Source organism: Aquarana catesbeiana, linkage group LG08 (genome assembly GCF_042186555.1).
Source record: "Aquarana catesbeiana isolate 2022-GZ linkage group LG08, ASM4218655v1, whole genome shotgun sequence".
Lineage (NCBI taxonomy): Eukaryota > Metazoa > Chordata > Amphibia > Anura > Ranidae > Aquarana > Aquarana catesbeiana.
The window spans coordinates 282,172,013-282,197,267 of record NC_133331.1 but is presented as its reverse complement, the minus strand read 5'-3'; the positions used below and the strand labels follow the sequence as shown (position 1 = coordinate 282,197,267).

Below are 25,255 nucleotides of genomic sequence, written 5' to 3'. Positions count from 1 at the left end.
ACCCCTCACCCAAATAACTAAAGTATACCATTACCTAAAGTAAATAAATTGATCACAAAAACCATCCGCTCTCTCAAAAAATGTAATTTATTTACAGTGTAACGTAACCAACCACAGAGTTCATGAAAAACATAAAAAAAAACACATTGAATCCCTCCCATATTCCTCCATCTTATCACGCTGTTGGCTTCCATTCATTGTGTTCGCTCTTGTGGTATGTGAGGCAGCCTCTCCATGGGAAAGACTTTCCGCAATCAGAACATTCGAACACTGTCTCATTGCTAAGGTTGCTCTGGTGCATCTGTAAAACTTTCTTGCTCACAAAATATCTCCCGCAGGCTGAGCACATGTGGGGTGTCTCAGCCGCGTGGAATCTTTGGTGGCTAACGAGGTCCAACTTGCGACTGAAACACTGCTCACATTCAGAGCAGACATACGGCTTGAATTCTATCTCCGGATGCGTCTTCCAATGCGATCTGAGGCATGATTTGTCCGCAAAGCTCTTGCCACATTCGGAGCACACGAATGGGCGCTCCCCAGTGTGACTCCTCTGATGTTGGAGGAGAGAATAATTGGATACAAAGTATTTCCTGCACACCAAACAGGAAAACCGCTTCTCGTGGTGACGCAGGTGAACCGAAAGGCTACGCTTCTCTCCGAAGCATTTCCCACACGTGTGGCAAGTGTACGGCTTCTCTCCTGAGTGAACTAGTTTATGTTTAATGAGATTGGACTCCGTTGGAAAACTCTTCCCGCACTCCGAACAAGAAAATACTTTCTTCCCGGTGTGCGTCCTCTGATGCCGAAGAAGGTAGGATTCCTCTGTAAACATGTCCCCACATTCTGCACAAGATAAGGTGTCCCCCGTGTGAACTTTCTGATGGCTGAGAAGATAGGACTGGTCACTGAAACACAGGCCACACTGGGAGCAGGACAATGGCTTCTCCTCTTTGTGACAAATTTCATGCACCATTAGCTTTGCTCTCTCATTGAAACATCTTCCACATTCGGGACAAGGGTACTTCTTCTGTATTGTGTGACTTCTCTGGTGTGAGATGAGCTCTGCTCTCTCAGTAAAACATTCACTGCACTCAGAACAAGGAAATTTTTTTACCCCCTTGTGACATCCATCTGCAGGAAATATAAAGGGGAGAAGAATAGGAAGAGTTAAATATAGAGTTTAGGGTTCCCTTTTGGCATGGCACTCAAAGAATACATGACTCTTCCTTAAGAGATTTGGACTCTCTAACGCAGGGGTGTCAAACTCAATTTCATCACAGGCCGCATCAGCATTATGGTTGCCCTCAATGGGCCAGTCAGGAGTAGGCTACATACAGAGTGCAGGGTTTAGGGGTGTGCGACATACGGAGTGCAGAGTTCATATGTGAGCTGTGTACAGAGTGCAGAGTTCAGGAGTAGGCTACCTACAAAGTGCAGAGTTCAGGAGTATGCTGCTAAAACAGTGCACAGTTCAGGAGTACTCTGCATTTAGAGTGCAGAGCTCAGGAGTATGCTACATACAGAATGCAGAGTTCAGAAGTACACTACGTACAGAGTGCAGAGTTCAGGAGTATGCTACTTACAGAGTAATAAAAAAAAAAGTTCCAGGCGCTGATGACGGAGGATTCACTCAAGTGTAATGTAAGCGCAGCTGAACCATACTGCTGTCTAATAGCATGGGATTGGATGCTGAAATGCTAAAGATAGTGTGGGTTGGACATGGTGGGATTCGGCCAGCACCTTAGCATTCTAGGTTGGCATCCCACCATTGGATCCTCCCGATCTGACACTTCAACCCATCAGTGCCCCAGTCAGCTCTGCAGCCGGTGTGGTAGCGTTAACATAACCCACAATTGTACTGTTTTTAATCACCTTTTTCACAATTAAAGTACCAGCAATTCTTTGAGAGCATTTGTGGTTTATTGCAGCCACCATCCAATACTTGAGTCCAGCTTCTGAGCGCTGTCCAACCTACACTATCTTACGTACAGAGTTCAGGAGTACGCTATTTACAGAGTGCAGGGCTGAGGAGCACACTATGTACAAAGTGCAGGGTTTATGGGTGTGAGACTTAAAAAGTGCAGGGTTCAGGATTGCGTTATGTACAGAGTTAAGGAGTACGCTACATACAGAGTGCAGAGTTCAGGAGTACACAGTGTATAGGGTGTAGACTTCAGGGGTGCACTGTGTTCAGAGTGCACAGTTAAGAAGTGAGCTACATACAGAGAGCAGGGTTTAGGGGTGTGCGACGTACAGAGTGCAGGGTTAAGGAATGTGTTATGTACTGAGTTTAGGAGAATGCTACAGAGTGAAGAGTTCAGGGTTGAGTGGTGTGCTATGCACAGAGTGCAGGGTTCAGCTATCTTTCACAGGCTGACCACATCTCACTTCCACCCCTCCTCCTTGGCTCTGACCTCTCCCCATCTCCCTCCACAGCACTCATCTCTTCTGTGTTTACAAGTGATAGTGGTGAGTGGAGAGTGAGAACTAGAGCTGGCAGAATGGAGCTGAAAAAAGCCCTGGGTGTGGGGGCCACATGAAATTTCAGATTTGACACGCGGGCCTTGTGTCTGACATGTGCTCTAAGGCCTCATTAACAGGTGTGACTGGGGGTGGAAAAATAGGTGGTTGAGCCAAGATTTCACATCTTCCTTACTGCCCTCCTTATTTTAACATAGAGGCCGAAGTTGGTGCTATACATGCTGCTAAATTCAACCCATCCAAGTGAACAGACCCACACTGCAACCATGTAATGCATGCAATTGCCAAGTGGTGCTATGGGCTTTTAAGAGTTAAAACAGGCATCCAGGAGGCAACATATCACCTCCTAACATTCTACAAGGAAGTGAGCTTTCATCTAGATAGGGGGAGGCCTGTGGATGTGGTGTATCTGGATTTTGCAAAAGCTTTCGATATAGTTCCCCACAAACGCTTAATCTACAAGCTGAGGTCTGCAGGCATGGACCATAAGGTTTGTTCTTGGATAGAAAACTGGTGACAGGGGCGTGTCCAAAGGGTAGTGATAAATAGCGTGTACTCAGACTAGTCAAGAGTGGTAAGTGGGTACCCAAGGCTCTGTCTTGGGACCAATTCTGTTTAATTTATTCATAAATGATATAGTGGATGGGATAAATAGCTCAATCCCATTTTTTTCAGATGACACAAAAATAAGCAGGGCAATAACTTCACATCAGGATATAGAAAGACCTGAACAAAATAATGGAGTGGGCAACTACATGGCAAATGAGGTTTAATAAAGGAGAAATGTAAAGTAATGCACTTGGGGGCAAAAAACAAAACGCAAACTACTCACTAGGGGGAGAACCTCTGGGGCAATCAAGGATGGAGAAAGATCTGGGCGTCCTAATAGAAGACAGACTGAGCAATAGCATTTAATGTCAAGCTGCAGCCTCCAAAGCCAGCAGAATATTAGCTTGTATAAAAAAGGGATATACTCCAGAGATAAAACTTTAATCCTGCCACTTTAGAAAACTCTGGTTAGGTCACATCTGGAGTATTCCCTCCAGTTCTGGTCACCAGTCTTCAGGAGTGATGTGCTGGAGCTGGAGAGAGTCCAAAGAAGGGCAACTAAATTAATAAGAGGATTGGAGGACCTTATTTGCGAGGAACGACTACAAGCACTAAATTTATTCTCGCTGGAGAAGAGACAAGATAGTGATTTACAAATACCTCAATGGTGATCCCAGCATAGGAAAAAAAATATTCAGTCTCAGCGAGTGTAAGAGGACACGGGGCCACACAATGAGATTGGAGAAGAAACGGTTTAACCTTAAACTGCGCAGGGGTGTTTTCACGGTCAGGGTGATAAGGATGTGGATTTCTCTTCCACAATTTGTGGTGTCAGCGGGGAGTATGGATATTTTTAAAAGATTCTTGAACGTGCATCTTAAAGAACACAACATAGAGGTGTAGCAAGGTCCCAGGCCTCCTTCGGTCTAATGAGAACCTCCAGGGCCAGAGATAGCCGACATCCTTCTGTGTATAGTGGGTGGTGAGGCATGGTGGGTGCAAGATGATTAAAGTCATTGGGCGCCAGACACTTCTTGAATGCAAAAAGAGTTTCTCTTAACAAACTTTTGGGGAAGAAAGGGTTAGGGCCAGGACACCATTAGGTAGTTGCAAGTTCAATTGACAGACTCCGAGACTTATATAGGAGGACAACCATGCAGGGAAAAGCATCCAGCAAGACGCCACATCTGCATGTGCAGGAATGCGGTCTCCTATGGCAACAGTCTTTAACAGTTGGGCAGCACAGTGGTGTAGTGGGTAGCACTCTCACCTAGCAGTAAGAAGGGTTGCTGGTTCGAATCCCAACCACAACACCACCTGCCTGGAGTTTGCATGTTCTCCCTGTGCCTGCGTGGGTTTCCTCCGGGTACTCCGGTTTCCTCCCACACTCCAAAGACATGCTGGAAGGTTAATTGGATCCTGTCTAAAATTGTCCCTAGTGTGTATGAATGTGAGTTAGGGACCTTAGATTGTAGGCTCCTTGAGGGTAGGGACTGATGTGAAAGTGCAATGTATATGTAAAGCGCTGCGTAAATTGACGGCGCTATACAAGTACCTGAAATAAATAAATAATAAATAAACAGTTCCTAACACAAAGCTGAACAGTTCCTTTCTATTCCACTACAATCACTCCTTCTAGTTCTTCAGCCCACTGAGCTCCCGGTCTCTTACTAGACCCGCTGATTCACTGTCACTGAATCCCTTGAGCTCCTCCAATCTTCACGGTAGTATCTTCCTTTAAGCGTCACCCCCGCTTCTCTGCTGGGTACCTAGCTTGGCACTCAAGATACCTCTCAAGCGTCACCCCCGCTGGCCTGCTCGGTTCCTGGCTTGACATACAAGGCTGCTCTGCAAGCGTCACCTCCGCTGGCTGAGTCCCTGGCTTGATTTTTCACTGTCCCCAGTTGGTGAGAATGCAGCTCCGGTACTTGCTTTAGTTACTCACTGTGGTCCCTGGTAATTCAGCGGATACTCCCGTACTGGCGACAGCTTCCCCTCTACCTCCGACCATGAATGGTTCTCCAGCCAGGAGAAACATCATTTTGGTTAGACTGCAAGCCCAACCCTGCGCTGCTCTCTTGCTTCTGGATAGGCCCTCAGACAGCCTAGTAGCCAGATGTGCCCGGGATAGGCCCAATCTCTAGCCTAGCAGCCTGGGCAGTACAACACACGTCCACCCAGACAGCCGTCCAGGTGGCACAGAACACAGATCACCTGACTCCACCTGAATAATAAAGGCCCTCCCAGCAGGCCAAGGGATTCAAGAAAACCCCTGCCTATTGGCTGAGATACCCCATATACCCATAACCTGACCTTGCGTTGTCCTTCACATATCTAGTACCACCTACTACCAGGCCACCTAGTGGTAGAAGAGAAAAGTGCAACAAGGCCAAATCAATAGATCTCCAACAACCAACCAGGATAATTATTCCTGGCAGGTAAATTTTGGGGGAGCAACCCTGCCTAAAATCCAGGGTGCTGCAGAGGGCTATGGGAAACAATTATAGACACTGACACACGTACACCTACACAGTTTGAGCTGGAAGGATTATTGTCCTTATTCAACCTTACCTACTATGTAATCACCTGCCAACTGCCCTCTGAGAAGCAACCCATTCAGAGATCAAAGCAATTATAAACGCACCCTAAAAATCCTAACTGAAGTTCAAAGAAGGCACCATAGAAGTATAATTCATGTGGCTGTTGTAATGACGAAAAAGGAGAATCTGGGATTCTTTTCGAGATTTAGTGTTTATTGCTCACCTTCTTCTTTAATCCTCAAATGTCCTTCTTCCTCCTCCTCAGCTTTGTGGTCTCTCTGAGTGTCTCTGGTGTCTCCGGGGTCTGTGAATAGAGATGAGAGTGAAGCCCCCTGTACTGAGATGTATGAGAGACTACCAGGATGGGGACATCTCTCTGGGGTATTTCTGTTACTGGATCCATCTGTGGAACACACATATAGGCACGCAAGAGTAATAATGATATTTTTTTAGTTTTCAAAAGCAGTCTATAGAAACAAGCAGCCAACAAGAAGTGTTCTCCAAACAAGACCAACACGTGGTGGTGTTCTCTACCAAATGTTTTACTCACCTCTGCTGATCTCCATAGGAACTTCCTCCTCTTTAATCCTCACTTGTATTTCTTCTTCCTCCTCTTCAACTTTGATGTCTCCGGGGTCTGGGAATAAAAACGAGAGTGAGGTTCCCTGTACTGAGATGTATGAGAGCCCCAGAGAGTGTGTAGGGTAATAGCTCAGCTATCTCCCACTCAGTAGCAACCCCAAGCTTTGGTAATCCCCCGCTCAGAAGTAACCCTCAGCACTGCTGATCCTCTGGTTTTCTGATCCTCCTGGTCATGTCTCTTGGCTGGTAACACACAATGACATGATGTGAGGAGGAGAGCCGGAGTCTAATAGAGGCTGATGGCTCCTGACTCCACCACTGGGCACATACTGTCTCCCCATTACTGCCTACTGACAGAGGAGGGGGGAGAAGAAGAGATTGTTGTAGTGACTGAACAAGGAGATTCTGGGACTCTTCTTGGGATTTAGTGTTTATTACTCACCTGAGCTGATTTCTGGAGGGATTTCCTCCGGTTTACATGGATCATCGCCCATCATAGACATCTCTTCTGCTTCTTCTTTCACTTTAACTTTTATAATAATTGGATTTGTATTCTAACAGATACAAAACAATTTTAGAGATATTGCCAAGACCAACTAAGACTTTGTATGACGAATCTTTGTAAGACATTGAGTTCCATCTACCTGATCCTCCAGAGGGATCTCCTGATGTTCCTCTGTGGAGTCCTGGGAATAGAGAGGATGGAGACATCTCTCTAGGGGATTTCTGTTACTGATTTCATCTGTAGGAAACACACACACTGAATGAATACATTGTATATCTAGGTGGATCCTCAATATTCTTCTCTCCTATATAAGAAATTAAAGTCTCCTCTTACCCGGTGATGTGAGGGGTGGCCGGTTCTCCATCATAATGTCCTTGTAGAGATTCTGGTGTCCTTCTAGATACTCCCACTCCTCCATGGAGAAATAGACAGTGACATCCTGACATCTTATAGGAACCTGACACACACAATGATACAGTCACCATCCAGACACATCCCTTGTCTGTTACTGGATAATGTCCCAGAATTCCCGGCACCGCTCACCTCTCCTGTCAACAGCTCGATGATCTCACTGGTGACTTCTTTGACCTTCTTGTTCTTCTGTCTTAAGGAGTTAGATGGAGGCTCTATAACGGGGCTTTGAGTCTTCATTAAGTTGGATGACACCAAGCCATCTGATAACTTGAAAGCTATATAATTCTATATGTAATTCAAAAGCAACCAAGTTATATCACACTCCAAATAAAATTAAACTTTTTACAAATTAAAGCTATTACAGTCGACCCCCGAAGTTCGCGGGGGTTACTTTCTTTGAGCACCTGCAAATTGTGAAAATCTACAAATTTTGGATTTTTTTTGGGGGGGGGGGGGGGGGGGGGGCAAGCCTATTATGCCTATTAAATGCCTCTGGTGGTGCCTCTTCTTCGGGCTCTTCAGGAGGGGGGCATTTGGGTGACATCTTAGGGCTTTTAGAACAAAATGAACACTCAGTGAAACACTCGAGATCGCTACATGCGGTAAACTGTTATGATGCGGGAATGCTAGGCTGGGAAAAAATCCATGAACGACTAAGGCCGCAACTTCGCAATGGTCGACTATACATCGTCTTTCAAATTTCTGCCCAGGTCTGTGTTTTATTAAAGGGGTTGTAAAGTCTAATGGTTTTTCACCTTAATGCATTTTATGCATTAAGGTGAACAACCTTCTGTGCTTCAGATGCCCCTCAGACCCCCCCCCCCCCTTTTTTCTTACCTGCACCAGATTGTTCCAGCAATGAGCACAAGCCCGGCGGCTCCAGCCGCTGTCTCGAGTCCTCATCAGATAGATTGATATCACATCCAGTGACAGGGGAGTCGGGGGCAGGGCCGAGTCCTGCTGTCTGTGTCAATAGGCGCAGCAGCGGGACTCATGAGCGCACCCACACCGGTGCCCCCCCAGGGAAAGCGGCTCTCCGTAGGGGAACCCGATGAAGAGGAGGAGCCAGGAGTCCCGCCGGGACACCCCAGAAAAGGAGGATCGGGGCTACTCTGTGCAAAATCCTTGCACAGAGCAGATAAGTATGACATGTTTGTAAAAGTTTTTTTTTTGTAACTATCACTTTAATAAAGATAGGAGTGATGTCATGTGACCTCCCAGAATCCTCTTCACCTCTCCGGTTAGGTCTGGGTTTTATTAATAGAGATAAAAGTGATGTCATGTGACCTCCCAGAATCCTCCTCTCACCTATTTGGTTAGGTCTGTGTTTTATTAATAGAGATAAGAGTGATGTCATGTGACCTCCCAGAATCCTCCTCACCTCTCCGGTCAGCAGGTAGATGATTTCCAGGGTGAGGTTTAATATCCTCTCGGTCATGTGACTCTGCTCCTTCTCCATCCTCGGGGATTTGATCAGAAATGGGCTCTGCTGCTCAGGGGAGGGACTCTGTTCTGCAACAAGGAAAACATGGCATGATAAAACAGGCTCATTTTCACTTTTGTGACAATCTAAATTGAGTCTTCAGTTCCCAAATGACATAACTGCTGTATGTATTGTGGGCACTCGTAAAATGATTTTAAGGGTACTTTGGTAAACCATCTTAAGCAATAGCCTGGAAATAAGTGTGAGTTACAATAAGGTGGCTATTGAAAAGAGCAGAAGGAGAGAGATGATGACATCTTTCTCAACCTTCTCCCCTAGAGGAACCTTTGACATAATGCTTGTGCTTAAACCATATCATTGGCGGTCAGTGGGAAGAATGTCCCTTACATTGGTGGTCGGTGGGAAGAATGCTCCTGGGATTTGTCAAGCCCTGCATTATGATGCAAGGTCCATAAAAACGTGGATGAGTGAGTTTGGGGTGGAGGAACTTGACTGGCCTGCACAGAGTCCTGACCTCAACCCGATAAAACACCTTTTGGGATGAATTCGTGTGAAGACTGTGAGCCAAGCCTTCTTGTCCAACATCCATGCCTGATCTCACAAATGTACTTCTGGAAGAATGGTCAAACATTCCCATAGACACACTCCTAAACCTTGTGGACAGCCTTCCCAGAAGAGTTGAAGCTGTTATAGCTGCAAAGGGCCAACTCAATATTGAACCCTACGGACTAAGACTGGGATGCCATTAAAGTTCAAGTGCATGTAAAGGCAGGTGTCCCAATATTTTTGGCAATATAGTGTTTCTCCAATAGCAAACCTGATGTCCTAATGACAATAATTGATACGTGCAGTAGCATGCCGTGAATCCCTGGTGGTTGCCCCAGGTCCCCTGTGCTGCGATCACCAAAACCAGAGCAGCGTCTCCCCCCACCGCTTGCCACCTGTCTCAAAAAATAGTACATTTCAGAGCCAAGGAAATCTACCCCCATAGCTGACAAGTGTCTCAGATCTGCCTGGAAAGTCCTATTTTGTTTAGACGGCTTTTTCCCGCAATCAGCTTTGTCCTGACCTATTTCCCCACAATCCAGGCCGTGGGGACGGCTGCAATACTGTACACCCTGGGCAATTTAAAGAATAATTCCAGGCATGGATGTATTATATAGAGTTACATGATTTCAACTCAGACCAATGTTACTATATATACAGTGCCTCGAAAAAGTATTCATACCCCTTGAAATTTTCCACATTTTGTCAATTTACAAGCAAAAACATAAAATGTATTTTATTGGGGTTTTATGTAATAGACCAACACAAAGTGGCACATAATGGTGAAGTGGAAGGAAAATGATAAATGGTTTTCACGTTTTTTTTTACAAATAAATATCTCAAAAATTGTGGCGTGCATTTGTATTCAGCCCCCTTTACTCCGATACCCCTAACTAAAATCTAGTGGAACCAATTGCCTCCAGAAGTCACCCAACTAGTAAATAGAGTTCATCTGTGTGTAATTTAATCTCAGTATAAATACAGCTGTTCTGTGAAGCCCTCGGAAGTTTGTTAGAGAACCTTAGTGAACAAACAGCATCATGAAGGCCAAGGAACACACCAGACAGGTCAGGGATAAAGTTGTGGAGAAGTTTAAAGCAGGGTTAGGTTATAAAAAAATATCCCAAGCTTTGAACACTGTTCGACCCATCATCGGGAAATGGAAAGGGTATGGCACAACTGTAAACCTACCAAGACATGGCCGTCCACCTAAACTGACAGGCCGGGCAAGGAGAGCATTGATCAGAGAAGCAGCCAAGAGGTCCATGGTAACTCTGGAGGAGCTGCAGAGATCCACAGCTCAGGTGGGAGAATCTGTCTAAAGGACAACTATTAGTCATGTAATCCACAAATCTGGCCTTTATGGAAGAGTGGCAAGAAGAAAGTCATTGTTGAAAGAAAGCCATAAGAAGTCCTGTTTGCAGTTTGTGAGAAGCCATGTGGGGGACACAGCAAACACATGGAAGAAGGTGCTCTGGTCAGATAAGACCAAAATTGAACTTTTTGGCCTAAAAACAAAATGCTATGTGTGGATGAAAACTAACACTGCACATCACCTGAACACACCATCCCCACTGTGAAACATGATGGTGGCAGCATCATGTTGTGGGGATGCTTTTCTTTAGCAGGGACAGGGAAGCTGGTCAGAGTTGATGGGAAGATGGATGGAGCCAAATAGAGGGAATTCTTATGCCGCGTACACACGGTCGGACTTTTCGTCTACAAAAGTCCGACGGACGCTGACGGACTAAAGCCGGCTGACAATCCGATCGTGTGTGGGCTTCCCCGGACTTTCAGCTGACTTTTCCAGCCGCAAATCTGACGGACTTTAGATTTGAAACATGCTTCAAATCTTTACGTCGTAACTCCGCCGGACCCAGAAATCCGCTCGTCTGTATGCTAGTCCGACGGACAAAAACCGGCGCTAGGGCAGCTATTGGCTACTGGCTATCAACTTCCTTATTTTAGTCCGGTGTACGTCATCATGTATGAATCCGTCGGACTTTTGTGTGATCGTATGTAGGCAAGTCCGTTCGTTAGAAAGTCTGCCGCAAGTCTGACAAAAGTCCGTTGAAAGTCTGTTGGATGGGCTGTCGGACTTTTGTAGACGAAAAGTCCGATCGTGTGTACGCGGCATTAGAAGAAAACCTGTTAGAATCTGCAAAAGACTTTAGACTGGGGTGGAGGTTCACCTTCCAGCAGGACAATGACCCTAAACATACAGCCAGAGCTACAATGGAATGGTTTAGATCAAAGGATAACAGCCCAGTCAAATTCCAGACCTAAATCCCACTGAGAATCTGTGGCAAGACTTGAAATTTGCTGTTCACAGACGCTCTCCATCCAATCCGATAGAGCTTGAGATATTTTGCAAAGACGAATGGGCAAAAATTTCACTCTCTAGATGTGCAAAGCTGGTAAAGACATCCCCAAAAAGACGTGCAGCTGTAATTGCAGTGAAAAGTGGTTCTACAAAGTATTGACTCAGGGGGGCTGAATACAAATGCACACCACACTTTTCAGATAATTGTAAACATTTTTTAAAACCATTTATTATTTTCCTTCCACTTCACAATTATGTGCCACTTTGTGTTGGTCTATCACATAAAATTCCAAAAAAATAACATTTACGTTTTTGGTTGTAACATGACAAAATGCGGAAAATTTTAAAGGGTATGAATACTTTTTCAAGGCACTGTATATACCATACTTGACTGATGTCCCTGGACAGGGCCAAAACTAGGGGAGTATGGAGAGAGGAGGGGGGGGGGGGGGGGGGGCGTGCCAGCATCCATGAGAAGGGACAGCACGGCCATATCTAGAGCACAGCCTGCCATGGTGGCACTGTGTGGACAATGACTGCAAGGGTTCAAGAGTGAAGACCAGGGGGCGAGTCATCTCCCTTCATTCACTCAACTCAGCTGTTTCCCCCCTAAGCATGTTCACAGTGAATGCCCAAAGTGCCCCCCCCAGCACATAACGAACCCCCCCACCTCCCTACTAGAACATGTCCTTTCCCCTCCCAATGCTCCCCCCCAGCACATAACGGACCCCCCCCCCACCTCCATAGTAGCACAAGTCCTCTCCCCTCCCAAAGCGCCCTCCTTGCATATATCCAACTCACCACCTCCTTATTAGCACAAGTCCTCTCCCCTCCCAAAGTGCCCCCCCCCCATAACAGACCTTCCTTCTCACTAGCATAAGTCCTTTCCCCTCCTAAAGCACCCCAGCACATACCAGAGCCCCCCACCTCCCTGCTATCACAAGTTCTCTCTCCTCCCAAAGTGATCCCCAGCACATAAAGGAGCCCCCCCACCTCCCTACTAGCACATGTGCTTTCCCCTCCCAAAGCACATAACGGAGCCCCCCACCCTCCCCGCTAGCACAAGTCCTCTCCCCTCCCAAAGTGCCCCCCCAGCACATAACAACCCCCCCACCTCCCCAATAGCAGATGTATTTTCCCCCTCCCAAAGCTTCCCCCCCAGCACATAACGAACCCCCCCCCACACCTCCCTGCTAGCAGAAGTGCTCTCCCCTTCAAAAGCGCCCCCTAGCACATATCCTCTTACCCCCCCCTCCCCCAAATCAGAGAGATGCTAGCTGCCACAGAGGGGATGCTCGTTACATCTGGGACCCTGGGCACCCCATAAGAGATGTGGAGCAATTGCCCCAGGTGCCCACGCTAGGTAAGTTTGTGGAGCCAACTGCCAAAATGCTTTTGTTTTATTTAACCGCGCCCCTTTAAGCCCCTCCCACTGGTAACAGGATTTGGCCAAATCCATTGTTTGCCACGGCATGCTACATGCGCCGCATTGCTGCTCTCCTTGGGGCACCCAAAGGTGTCTTAGGTCTTTTATAAGGATGAACTCTGGAGTGTTTGCACACCCCACGTGCAGAGCCCGACTTCCTGGCGGGCTCTGCACGTGGGGTGTGTGAACACGCCGGAGCCCATCCTTAGTCTTTTACAATCCTATAGTGTATACTACAAAAATAAATGGGCACTGCTGAAGTGTTCAGGTTCGGCTTGAAGAAAAGGTGGCAACCCTACCAGTGCTCCCGTCTCCTCCAACAGTCCAGGAGGTAGGGACGTGTAGATATATACATTATGTATAGTCCATGCATTGAAATGAAAGTGACTTGTTTTTTTTTTAGCAAACCACCATGCATTAGCCATATTACTGCTGCATCCTTTATAAACCCACTCACCCTCATACAACGCCCCACCATACATCACACACTCACCCGTCTCCTCTACATGGCTCATAAACTAATATCTATTACAGGAAAGACAGCATGTTACCTCCACACTGTGCTGCCTCCACTTCTAACACTGTTGAAGAATACACAGAGGAGATATGTGACAACTAGAGATGTCTCTCATGTGGACTACAAGAAAATGGTCGCCACCCTCACACAGCAAGCGTAATTATATAACATACAACTCCCAAATCAGCTTTGTACAGAGAATATAGGTAATGGCTGTATCGCTATTGCTAGGACTGTTTTAATAAAGAAATATAAAGCTGGTAAAGAGGAATAACACATTGAGGCTACAACAAAATGGCAACTGCCCCTCCTGCTCTCAGGACATTTAATTCATTCTTCTTAATATCTGCTACAGTTTCAATATTTTTATAACAATAACATTACATTATATCATTATGAAGTTCCATACTGGTTACACTTGAAAATCTTTCTAGTTTATCGTACAAGCTAAAAATATATATGTTTGGACTACAAAAAAATGGCTGACACCTCTCCTGTACTGAGGACACTTCCTAATCTCACAAGCAGAAGGGCTATTACTAGTGGTAGCTGTAGGTCAATAAGTAGTAAGATGTTTTAGCCCGGGTTCACACCTATGCGAATTAGATGCGGCTTACACCGCATCTAATTCGCAGGACATTTTAAAATACATTCATATGAATGCATCTGGTTCACATATGTGCGTTGCATTCGCACTGCGCATTGCACAAAAAACGTGTGCGTTTTTTGGGCATTGCGGTGCGAACTACAAGCCTATTATCTCCTATGGGAACGCATCTGATTCGCAGATGCATTGCGTTCTGAACAAGGATTTTCTCTTTCTCCTCACTACACCTCCCCCTCTCCCCCCCCCCCTCCCTCCCCCTCTCCCTGCTCTCTAATCCTGAGCAAAAACGCAATGAATCCGTTGAACAGGAGATTGTTATCTCCCCAGTGAAACCTGAGCTTCAATTCGCACCGCACATGTGTGAAACCAGGCTTAAACATGGGTTACTACCTGTCAAGTTAAATTGTTCAGGAGAGGTTGTAAAAACGTCCCCTGTACATTAAGCCTAAGGGTATACACAGGGGAATATACACTGTATTGTCAAAAAGTATTGGGACGCCTGCCTTTACACACACATGAACTTTAATGGTATCCCAGTCCTAGTCCATAGGGTTCAATATTGAGTTGGCCCACCCTTTGCAGCTATAACAGCTTCAACTCTTCTGGGAAGGCTGTCCACAAGGTTTAGGAGTGTGTCTATGGGAATGTTTGACCATTCTTCCAGAAGTATTTGTGAGGTCAGGCACTGATGTTGGACGAGAAAGCCTGGCTCGCAGTCTCCGCTCTAATTAGTCCCAAAGGTGTTCTATTGGGTTGAGGTCAGGACTCTGTGCAGGCCAGTCAAGTTCCTCCACCCCAAACTCACTCATCCATGTCTTTATGGACCTTGCTTTGTACACTGGGGCGCAGTCATGTTGGAACAGGAAGGGGCGGTCCCCAAAAACGTTCCCACAAAGTTGGGAGCATAAAAATTGTCCAAAATGTCTTGGTATGCTGACGCCTTGAGTTTCTTTCACTGGAACTAAGGCCTCTTTCACACTGAGGCTCTTTTGAAGAGTTTTTCAGGCGCTTTTGAAGCACTTTCCATTCATTTCAATGGAAAGGGGCGTTTTTTCACCACCCTGCCAGCGCACTGCCCCAGTATGAAAGCATTCATTGATTTTAATGAAAATAGGTTTTCATGAGCTTTTCAGGCGCTTTTTTTAGCATGAAAATGCCTCAGTGTGAAAGGGGTCTTAGGGGCCAAGCCCAACACCTGAAAAACAACCCCACACCATAATCCCCCCTCCACCAAATGATTTGGACCAGTGCACAAAGCAAGGTCCATAAGAGCACTTTCAAACTGCGGCGCTTTACAAGCGATACAGTGCTAAAAATAGCGCCTACATAGCGCCTCTCCTGTCTCTGCTGCGGTGCGCTTGCAGGAAGGTAAAAAAAGTGGCGCTCCTAAAGCGCCCCTGCCCATTTACCGCCGACGCCCGCCCCAGTGTGAAAGTAGCCTATAACTACCTCCACACTGGGGCAGACGCGCATTGGCGGTAAAGTGGCACTATTTTTAGCGCCGCTTTACATGCGCTATTCGGCTGTTAGCGGGGCGGTTTTTACCCCCGCTAGCGGCCGAAAAAGGGTTAAAACCGCCCACAAAGCACCGCTGCCCCATTGTTTTCAATGGGCAGGGGCGCTTTAGGAGCAGTGTATACACCGTTCCTACAGCGGTGCAAAGATGCAGCTTGCAAGACTTTTTTTACCGCCCTGCAAGCGCACCGCTCCAGTGTGAAAGCACTTGGGCTTTCACACTGGAGAGACAGGAGACAGGCGCTATGCAGGTGTTATTTTTAGCGCTGTAGCACCTGTAAAGCGCCTCAGAGTGAAAGTGGCCTAAAGGCATGGATGAGCAAGTTTGGGGTAGAGGAACTTGGCCTGCACAGAGTCCTGACCTCAACCCTATAGAACACCTTTGGGATGAATTAGAGCAGAGACTGCAAGCCAGGCCTTCTCATCCACATCAGTGCCTGACCTCACAAATGCGCTTCTGGAAGAATGGTCAAACATTCCCATAGACACTCTCCTAAGCCTTGTGGACGGCCTTCCCAGAAGAGTTGAAGCTGTTATAGCTGCAAAGGGTGGGCCAACTCAATATTGAATCCTACGGACTAAGACTGGGATGTCATTAAAGTCCCATTCTGTTACTGGGACTAAGGTACCTGAGTTCATCGATAGTGGCATCCCGAGTTCTCAGAATTGAAGGAAGATGAGTTGGTCTCTCCTAGAAATGGGAACATCAGCAGCAGCAGCAGCACAGCACCACACCAGAGTGTCCAAGGATTCGGGGCCTCCGGGCCTCTCAGACCTCAGCCTTCCCCCAACCTATATCACAGGTGGGCTGGCCGAAGCCCCAAAAAATCCAGAGCACCGGGAGCAGTGAACTTAACCCTTTCCCAACCCATCCTGAGCCAATGCCTGACTTATTAACCACTTGCCGACCGCCGCACAACGATGTACGTCGGCAGAATGGCACGGGCAGGCAAAAGGACTTACAGGTACGTCCTTGCCTTCCCGCGGGTGGGGGGTCCGATCAGACCCCCCGGTGACTGCGGCGGTCGGATTCTCGTCAGGAGCGATGAGAGGTGAGGGGGAGGCCACTCATTCATGGCTCCCCCCTCGCGATCGCTCCTGGCGAATGACAGTCTTCCTCGGCTTCTGCATAGTAAACAGAAGCGGAGGAAGTGATGTCATCTCTCCTCGGCTCGGTATTTTCCGTTCCGGCACCGAGGAGAGAAGACATCGCTATGTGTGCACAAACACAACACACACAGTAGAACATGCCAGGCATACTGTACACCCCCCTTTACCCCCTGATCACCCCCTAATCACACCTTCCCCCCCTGTCACACTGACACCAAGCAGTTTTTTTTTTTTCTGATTACTGCATTGGTGATAGTTTGTGACAGTTAGTGTGGTAGGGCAGTTAGGGTTAGCCCCCTTTAGGTCTAGGGTACCCCCCTAACCCCCCTAATAAAGTTTTAACCCCTTGATCACCCCCCGTTGCCAGTGTCACTAAGCGATCGTTTTTCTGATCGCTGTATTAGTGTCACTGGTGACGCTAGTTAGGAAGGTAAATATTTAGGTTCGCCGTCAGTGTTTTATAGCGACGGGGACCCCCATATACTACCGAATAAAGGTTTTAACCCCCTGATTGCCCCCTAGTTAACCCTTTCACCACTGATCACCATATAACTGTTACGGGTGATGCTGGTTAGTTCGTTTATTTTTTATAGTGTCAGGGAACCCGCCGTTTATTACCTAATAAAGGTTTAGTCCCCTAATCGCCCGGCGGTGATATAACTTAGGTTTTAGGGTCAGATAAGATCTGCGTCGCCCCAGGCAGCGTCAGGTTAGCGCCAGTACCGCTATCACCCACGCACGCAGCATACACTTCCCTTAGTGGTATAGTATCTGAACAGATCAATATCTGATCTGATCAGATCTATACTAGCATCCCCAGCAGTTTAGGGTTCCCAAAAACGCAGTGTTAGCGGGATCAGCCCAGATACCTGCTAGCACCTGCGTTTTGCCCCTCCGCCCGGCCCAGCCCACCCAAGTGCAGTATCGATCGATCACTGTCACTTACAAAGCACTAAACACATAACTGCAGCGTTCGCAGAGTCAGGCCTGATCCCTGCGATCGCTAACAGTTTTTTTGGTAGCGTTTTGGGGAACTGGCAAGCACCAGCGGCCTAGTACACCCTGGTCGTAGTCAAACCAGCACTGCAGTAACACTTGGTGACGTGGCGAGTCCCATAAGTGCAGTTCAAGCTGGTGAGGTGGCAAGCACAAGTAGTGTCCCGCTGCCACCAAAAAGAAGACAAACACAGGCCCGTCGTGCCCATAATGCCCTTCCTGCTGCATTCGCCAATTCTAATTGGGAACCCACCACTTCTGCAGCGCCCGTACTTCCCCCATTCACATCCCCAACCAAATGCAGTCGGCTGCATGAGAAGCATTTTCTTTATGTCCTCCAGAGTACCCCTACCCAACGAACCCCCCAAAAAAAATGTTGTGTCTGTAGAAAGCGTGGATATAGGCGTGACACCCGCTATTATTGTCCCTCCTGTCCTGACAATCCTGGTCTTTGCATTGGTGAATGTTTTGAACGCTACCATTCACTAGTTGAGTATTAGCGTAGGGTACAGCATTCCACAGACTAGGCACACTTTCACAGGGTCTCCCAAGATGCCATCGCATTTTGAGAGACCCGAACCTGGAACCGGTTACAGTTATAAAAGTTACAGTTACAAAAAAACGTGAAAAAAAAAAAAAAAAACACAAAAAAATATAAAATAAAAATAGTTGTCGTTTTATTGTTCTCTCTCTATTCTCTCTCTGTTGTTCTGCTCTTTTTTACGGTATTCTATTCTGCAATGTTTTATCATGTTTGCTTTTCAGGTATGCAATTTTTTATACTTTACCGTTTACTGTGTTTTATTGTTAACCATTTTTTTGTTTTCAGGTACGCCATTCAGCTGCAGCGCAGATTTATTTATCTTGACAGCAACAGCGTTTGCTCCCACAATATATAAAGCCGTGACTCCAGCGGAGGTGATATATACCGAAGCATGGGGGCAGCAGTGGGTGGAGGAGCGATTTGCTCCTAACTTCTGGGGTGGATGCTGTTGTATATGTTGTAATATGTTCACCGATTTATGTGGGACATTATATTATTATATGTATGTACACATACAGGATGATTGACGATGGTGGATTTGTCCAAGCCAACTGAATTTTAACATAGCAAAGGGACAGCTGAAGACCCTTTGATGTGTTAATCTTATGCAAGTCTATTTGAACATTTCAAAGGGTGTTCAGGTGGTATCTGTTAATCTAATCTAATTACACATATCTAAGGGGACTTGTTGATGTTGATATGCGGGAGTGCAAATTGGGGTGGTTTATGACTGCAGCTGTTCACGGCTGGGAGTTGTCTGTCTGAAAGACTAAAGTATATAAAAGACCTGAATGGAGACGGCCAATCAAATTGTTCAGCCATTCAGTGTCTAGTGAATATAACACGGCATTCAGTCTATAGTTTAAGTTAGGCTTGTCTGTGTATGAAGACACAGACCTAAGAACATGGGACTCTGAATGATATACTCTGCTGGATATTTTTGTCATCTGTGGACTTTGTTCTGTGTTGGAAGTCAATAAAGTGCATCTCTCTGGAAGAATTGGGTTGCTGCGGAAGAGTACTTACTAATTAATTATCATACCCACTATATCACTACTACTACTATACTATTAATATTATATCACTACAGATGCCCCCATGCTTCGACATATATAAATGGTGCATGTATGCCCATCATTAGAAGTGGGTGGATGAAGGGAGGTATTCTAATGGTGGGCATACCCACCGATCAATCTCTTTTTTTCGTTCTGCCCACAGGCTGCATGAAAAAAAAAAAAAAAAAGTTTACAATATATGCCCAACAAGGACCAGCAACGTACTGGTATGTTGCTGGACTTTGAGTTGTTATACCAGAATGATGCCTGCAGGTTTAGGTATCATCTTGGTATCATTCTTTTCAGCCAGTGGTCGGCTTTCATGTAAAAGCAATCCTAGCGGCTAATTAGCCTCCAGACTGCTTTTACAAGCAGTGGGAGGGAATGTCCCCTCCCTCCCTCCGTCTTCCATGTTTTTCTCTGGCTCTCCTGTCCCAACAGGGAACTTGAGAATGCAGCCGGTGATTCAGCCAGCTGACCATAGAGCTGATCAGAGACCAGAATGGCTCCAAACATCTCTATGGCCTAAGAAACCGGAAGCTACGAGCATTTTATGACTTAGATTTTGCCGGATGTAAACAGCGCCATTGTGAAATTGGCAAAGCATTTTATCACACCGATCTTGGTGTGGTCAGATGCTTTGAGGGCAGAGGAGAGATCTAGGGTCTAATAGACCCCAATTTTTTCAAAAAAGAGTACCTGTCACTACCTATTGCTATCATAGGGGATATTTACATTCCCTGAGATAACAATAAAAATGATTAAAAAAAAAAAATTAAAGGAACAGTTTACAAATAAGATAAAAAAGCAAAAAAATAATAAAGAAAAAAAAAGTACCCCTGTCCCCCCTGCTCTCGCGCAAAGGCGAACGCAAGCGTCGGTCTGGCATCAAATGTAAACAGCAATTGCACCATGCATGTGAGGTATCACCGCGAAGGTCAGATCGAGGGCAGTAATTTTTGCAGTAGACCTCCTCTGTAAGTCTAAAGTGGTAACCTGTAAAGGCTTTTAAAGGCTTTTAAAAATGTATTTAGTTTGTCGCCACTGCATGTTTGTGCGCAATTTTAAAGCATGTCATGTTTGGTATCCATGTACTTGGCCTAAGATCATCTTTTTTTATTACATCAAACATTTGGGCAATATAGTGTGTTTTAGTGCATTAAAATTTAAAAAAGTGTGTTTTTTCCCAAAAAAATGCGTTTGAAAAATCGCTGCACAAATACTGTGTGAAAAAAAAATGAAACACCCACCATTTTATTCTGTAAAAAAAGGAAGATTAAGGTCTGGCGTGACCCCTCTGACACCTCAATCCCTAATAGTGCACAAAAAAACAAGAAAAATAGCCCTGGGACTTTAGATGAGGTGAGAGAGGTTGAGCCAATGTCCACAGTGAACACTGAGACAAAATCAATTTATTCATTTCAAAATGTTATGTAACTGAGCGGTAACAACAATGATTGTGAGTTACCAGGCATAATAGCCAATGTACACAACACAGATGAACGTAAATATACAAAGATTTATTACAAATGTTATACATCAATGAGCAACAATAAAACTTGAAAATTGCTGGGTCAGTAAGTACACATACAAAATAAGATGATAAAATGTACATACATGTGGACAGGGAAGTATGTAAACATAATGCAGACATCAATAATACCCAGCATGTACCGGCATAAAATAAGCATCAAAAAAGCCCTATGCATTTCGCGAGACCCTGCTCGCTCTTCAGGGGCGGATGCATGAATGTTGTATCTGCAATGTAAGTAATAAGATCAATAAATGTATGTGGTTGGTAAATGGGGGCAGATGGAATGATTAGCAAGAGAGGCCTGATGCAGAGACCTCATACTTACCGGAGTCTGAGATGAATCGCCAAACGCTGGATATCGAGATGGCAGCAGTGTAATGCATCCAGCTCGGGAGCTGAGGAGGCGGAACAAAACAAAGGCCACAATAGGGGAACATCCGGAGGATCAGCACGGTCTGGATAGGGGTATTTCTCACTGCGGTCTCCACTTAGCCCCTTAACATTGTGTCTGGAAAATGTCTGCAAGGATGCATATATATCAGAGGGCATCATAACTGCAAAATGAACTTATTGTATAGGGTTCTAAGCTTTAATTTATATATACATAAAGATGTAAGTGAGTGAATTAAGGTTATAAGAGTATCTTGGTATGAACAAACTAACTGAGATATGGAATATAGTAAATGCATGAATGCATGGTTATAAAACTGGTATGGGCAGAGAGACTACGGGGCAATGTAGAATGATATAGTATTACATGTGTATAAAAACAATGTAACAAACCCAATGGGTGTCAGGAAAGTAAAAAAGTTGTACCTCAATAGGAGTGAAAAACATCCAATGGTTGTCAGTTTGTTCTTAGAGATGTGACCGCTCTATCCAATCGCCAAGTAATGAATCAGAATCCCAACCGTGCTGAACGTCCAGATATACCCACAAGACCCCGAAGGCTACACCCCCAGCGTCATGTACGGGCGGTGACGCATGGGCGTCCAAAAGACATCCACCATCAAAGGGGGGTGCACAGATGCAGCAACCACCCAACCGTCCGGGATGACCCACACAGCCCACACCTGAATTACCTCAGGGAGATGTCAGTGTATGGGCGTGGAAAACATGGCGCCGATGTGCAGGTGGCCACCCCCGTCAACAGACAGGAGAGGACAGCAAGAGATCAAGAAACATTTTATTCTGTAGGGCATTTGCTTTAAAAAAAATATATAATGTTTGGGGGTTCACAGTAATTTTTTTGCAAACAAAAAAAATAATTTTTTTCATGTAAACAAAAAGTGTCAGAAAGGGCTTTGTCTTCAAGTGGTTAGAAGAGTGGGTGATGTGTGACATAAGCTTCTAAATGTTGTGCATAAAATGCCAGGACAGTTTTGGAAAGTAGACACCCCAAGCGATTTGCTAAGAGGCATGTCGAGTCCATGGAATATTTTATATTGTGATACAAGTTGCGGAAAAGAGACACATTTTTTTCTTTTTGCACAAAGTTGTCACTAAATGATATATTGCTCAAACATGCCATGGGAATATGTGACATTACACCCCAAAATACATTCTGCTGCTTCTCCTGAGTACGGGGATACCACATGTGTGAGACTTTTTGGGAGCCTAGCCGCGTACGGGACCCCGAAAACCAATCACCGTCTTCAGGCTTTCTAAGGGCGTACATTTTTTATTTCATTCTTCACTGCCTATCACAGTTTCGGAGGTCATGGAATGCCCAGGTAGCACCCCCCAGCCCCCAAATGACCCTATTTTTGAAAGTAGACACCCCAAGCTATTTGCTGAGAGGTATAGTAAGTATTTTGCAGACCTCACTTTTTGAAAATTGAAAAAAAAAAATTTTTTTTTCTTGTCTTTCTTCATTTTTAAAAACAAATGAGAGCTGCAAAATACTCACCATGCCTCTCAGCAATTAGCTTGGGGTGTCTACTTTCCAAAATGGGGTCATTGGGGGGGGGTTGTGCCATCTGGGCATTCCATGGCTTCCGAAACTGTGATAGGTAGTGAAGAGTGAAATAAAAAATGTATACCCTTAGAAATCCTGAAGGCGGTGATTGGTTTTCGGGGTCCCGTACGCGGCTAGGCTCCCACAAAGTCCCACACATGTGGTATCCCCGTACTCAGGAGAAGCAGCTAAATGTATTTTGGGGTGTAATTCCACATATGCCCATGGCCTGTGTGAGCAATATATCATTTAGTGACAACTTTGTGCAAAAAAAAAAAAAAAAAATTGTCACTTTCCCGCAACTTGTGTCACAATATAAAATATTCCATGGACTCGACATGCCTCTCAGCACATAGCTTGGGGTGTCTACTTTCCAAAATGGGGTCATTTGCCCATGGCCTGTGTGAGCAATATATCATTTAGTGACAACTTTTTGTAATTTTTTTTTTTTTTTGTCATTATTCAATGACTTGGGACAAAAAAAAAAATAATATTCAATGGGCTCAACATGCCTCTCAGAAATTTCCTTGGGGTGTCTACTTTCCAAAATGGGGTCATTTGTGGGGGTTTTGTACTGCCCTGCCATTTTAGCACCTCAAGAAATGACATAGGCAGTCATAAATTAAAGGCTGTGTAAATTCCAGAAAATGTACCCTAGTTTGTAGGCGCTATAACTTTTGCGCAAACCAATAAATATACACTTATTGACATTTTTTTTTACCAAAGACATGTGGCCGAATACATTTTGGCCTAAATATATGACTAAAATTGAGTTTATTGGATTTTTTTTATAACAAAAAGTAGAAAATATAATTTTTTTTCAAAATTTTCAGTCTTTTTCCGTTTATAGCGCAAAAAATAAAAACGGCAGAGGTGATCAAATACCATCAAAAGAAAGCTCTATTTGTAGGAAGAAAAGGACGCAAATTTCGTTTGGGTACAGCATTGTATGACCGCGCAATTAGCAGTTAAAGCGACGCAGTGCCAAATTGTAAAAAGTGCTCTGGTCAGGAAGGGGTTAAATCTTTCCGGGGCTGAAGTGGTTAAACAGTAACAGTTCCCAACCTGCTTACACACTTATATGGGCTGTGTCTTGCACAGGGTTGACAATCATATGTAAAAATAGGCAGGCATTGGCAATAGAAGTCCTGGTCTCCAATTTTACCCAGCAGTCTCGACTACAGTACTCAGCCCATGGTGTAACAGTAAGACAGTTAACTTTTCCTCAAGCCTGGCCTGAAGTTATTCAAAGGGGTGCATAATGGGGCTGGTGTATACAAAAGAACCTGGGCCTGTGATCGCACTAGAGGGGTATGAAGTACACTACATTACTGTTTCAAGGAAACATGCTAAGAAAGAACAAGACCATAACTAATAGTAACCAAGTTCACTCTAAAGACACAAAGCAACCAGTCGAGGCGTGGTACCTGCTTGAGGTGAGCTGTCCTCCGTTAGCGAGGAGGCCACTGCTTTAGCTCATTTCCTAGTAGGCCATCTCCCACGGAAACCGGGAGCAGGCCAGCTTCACGGAGACCCTCAACCTAGCCACATGGTATGGGAGCAAAGGAGTTAAAACAGGACAGGCATGACATCCGCGCTGTGTCCGGCGGGATCTAATTCTGTTACTGGAAGTGAGGTAAAAGAGGTACGCTGACTGGTGGAGGTGGCACAGCTCGACCCGCCACTCCAAATGCAACATTTTTAAGTTACTGTGGGTAGAGCTATGGGACAGTCTCAAAAGAAAACTCCGCTTTATTACTACATGCAGTGTCAGCTCACCTCTAAGTCTGGAGACCACCTTAAAGCGTAGTTCCACCCAAAAGTGGAACCTCCACTTATCTGCTACCTCCCCCCCTCTGGTGCCACATTTGGCACCTTTCAGGGGGGAGGGAGGGGGGGAACAGGTACCTGTCTTTGACAGGTACCCTTCTCCACTTTTGGGAGACAGCGCCAAGGCGCCCTCCCCTTCGGAGGTTCGCCCCCCCCCCTATCTTCGCCGCCGGGTCAGTAAGTAAGCGCAGCACCCTTCACGCATGCGCAGTTGGGAACCAACTGTGAAGGCTTCACTGCCGGTTTCCCATACGAAGAATGGTAGCAGCTACAGTATTTGTAGCTGCTGACTTTTAATTTTTTTTTTTTTCCCCAGGCGGAACACCTCTTTAATGTTAGAATATGCACATGACCACAGTTCCTCCCTGGTCTAGGGCACTGGTGAGTAGGGATGAGCTTCGTGTTCGAGTCGAACCCATGTTCGACTCGAACATCGGCTGTTCGCCCGTTCGCCGAATTGCGAACGATATGGGCCGTTCGCGCCAAATTCGTGTGGCGCGTCACGGCCCATAATTCACTGCGGCATCGCAGTGCATTGCTTGCTGATGATTGGCCAAGCATGCACTATGACCCGCATGCTTGGCCAATCACAGCGCCGCCTGAACAGAGAGCCGTAATTGGCCAAAGGAGGCTTTGGCCAATTATGGCTCAGGGGATTTAGTACACGCCCCACACTATATAAGGCCGCCTGCACGGCGGCCCTGTGTAGTGTGTGTTCCGGCGTTCATAGATAGAGAGAGAGAGAGAGAGACAGACAGTGTCATTTGATTTGAGTTAGAT

At 45.7% G+C, this 25,255-nt stretch overlaps 2 protein-coding genes across 5 annotated transcripts in view; both read right to left on the bottom strand.

Moving 5' to 3' along the window:
• The window catches only part of LOC141106757 (uncharacterized), a 168,518-nt gene that overhangs the window by 50,121 nt on the left and 93,142 nt on the right, over window positions 1-25,255 (bottom strand). The gene's annotated exons all lie outside the window — the stretch shown is intronic.
• Window positions 69-13,415, bottom strand: LOC141104590 (uncharacterized). 4 transcript variants are annotated; one of them, XM_073594213.1, is made up of 9 exons: window positions 13,362-13,415; window positions 8,453-8,583; window positions 7,201-7,356; window positions 6,991-7,114; window positions 6,797-6,894; window positions 6,595-6,706; window positions 6,121-6,207; window positions 5,794-5,973; window positions 69-1,131 (listed from the first exon to the last, which is right to left on the bottom strand). In XM_073594213.1, the coding sequence occupies exons 2-9, from the start codon at window positions 8,528-8,530 to the stop codon at window positions 176-178; spliced, it is 1,791 nt and encodes a 596-aa protein (XP_073450314.1). In that variant the 5' UTR covers window positions 8,531-8,583; window positions 13,362-13,415; the 3' UTR covers window positions 69-175. The 4 variants fall into 4 exon arrangements, with proteins under 4 accessions (XP_073450314.1, XP_073450315.1, XP_073450313.1 ...); XM_073594214.1 differs by having other exon boundaries at window positions 8,453-8,578; window positions 13,362-13,407; XM_073594212.1 differs by having other exon boundaries at window positions 13,304-13,396.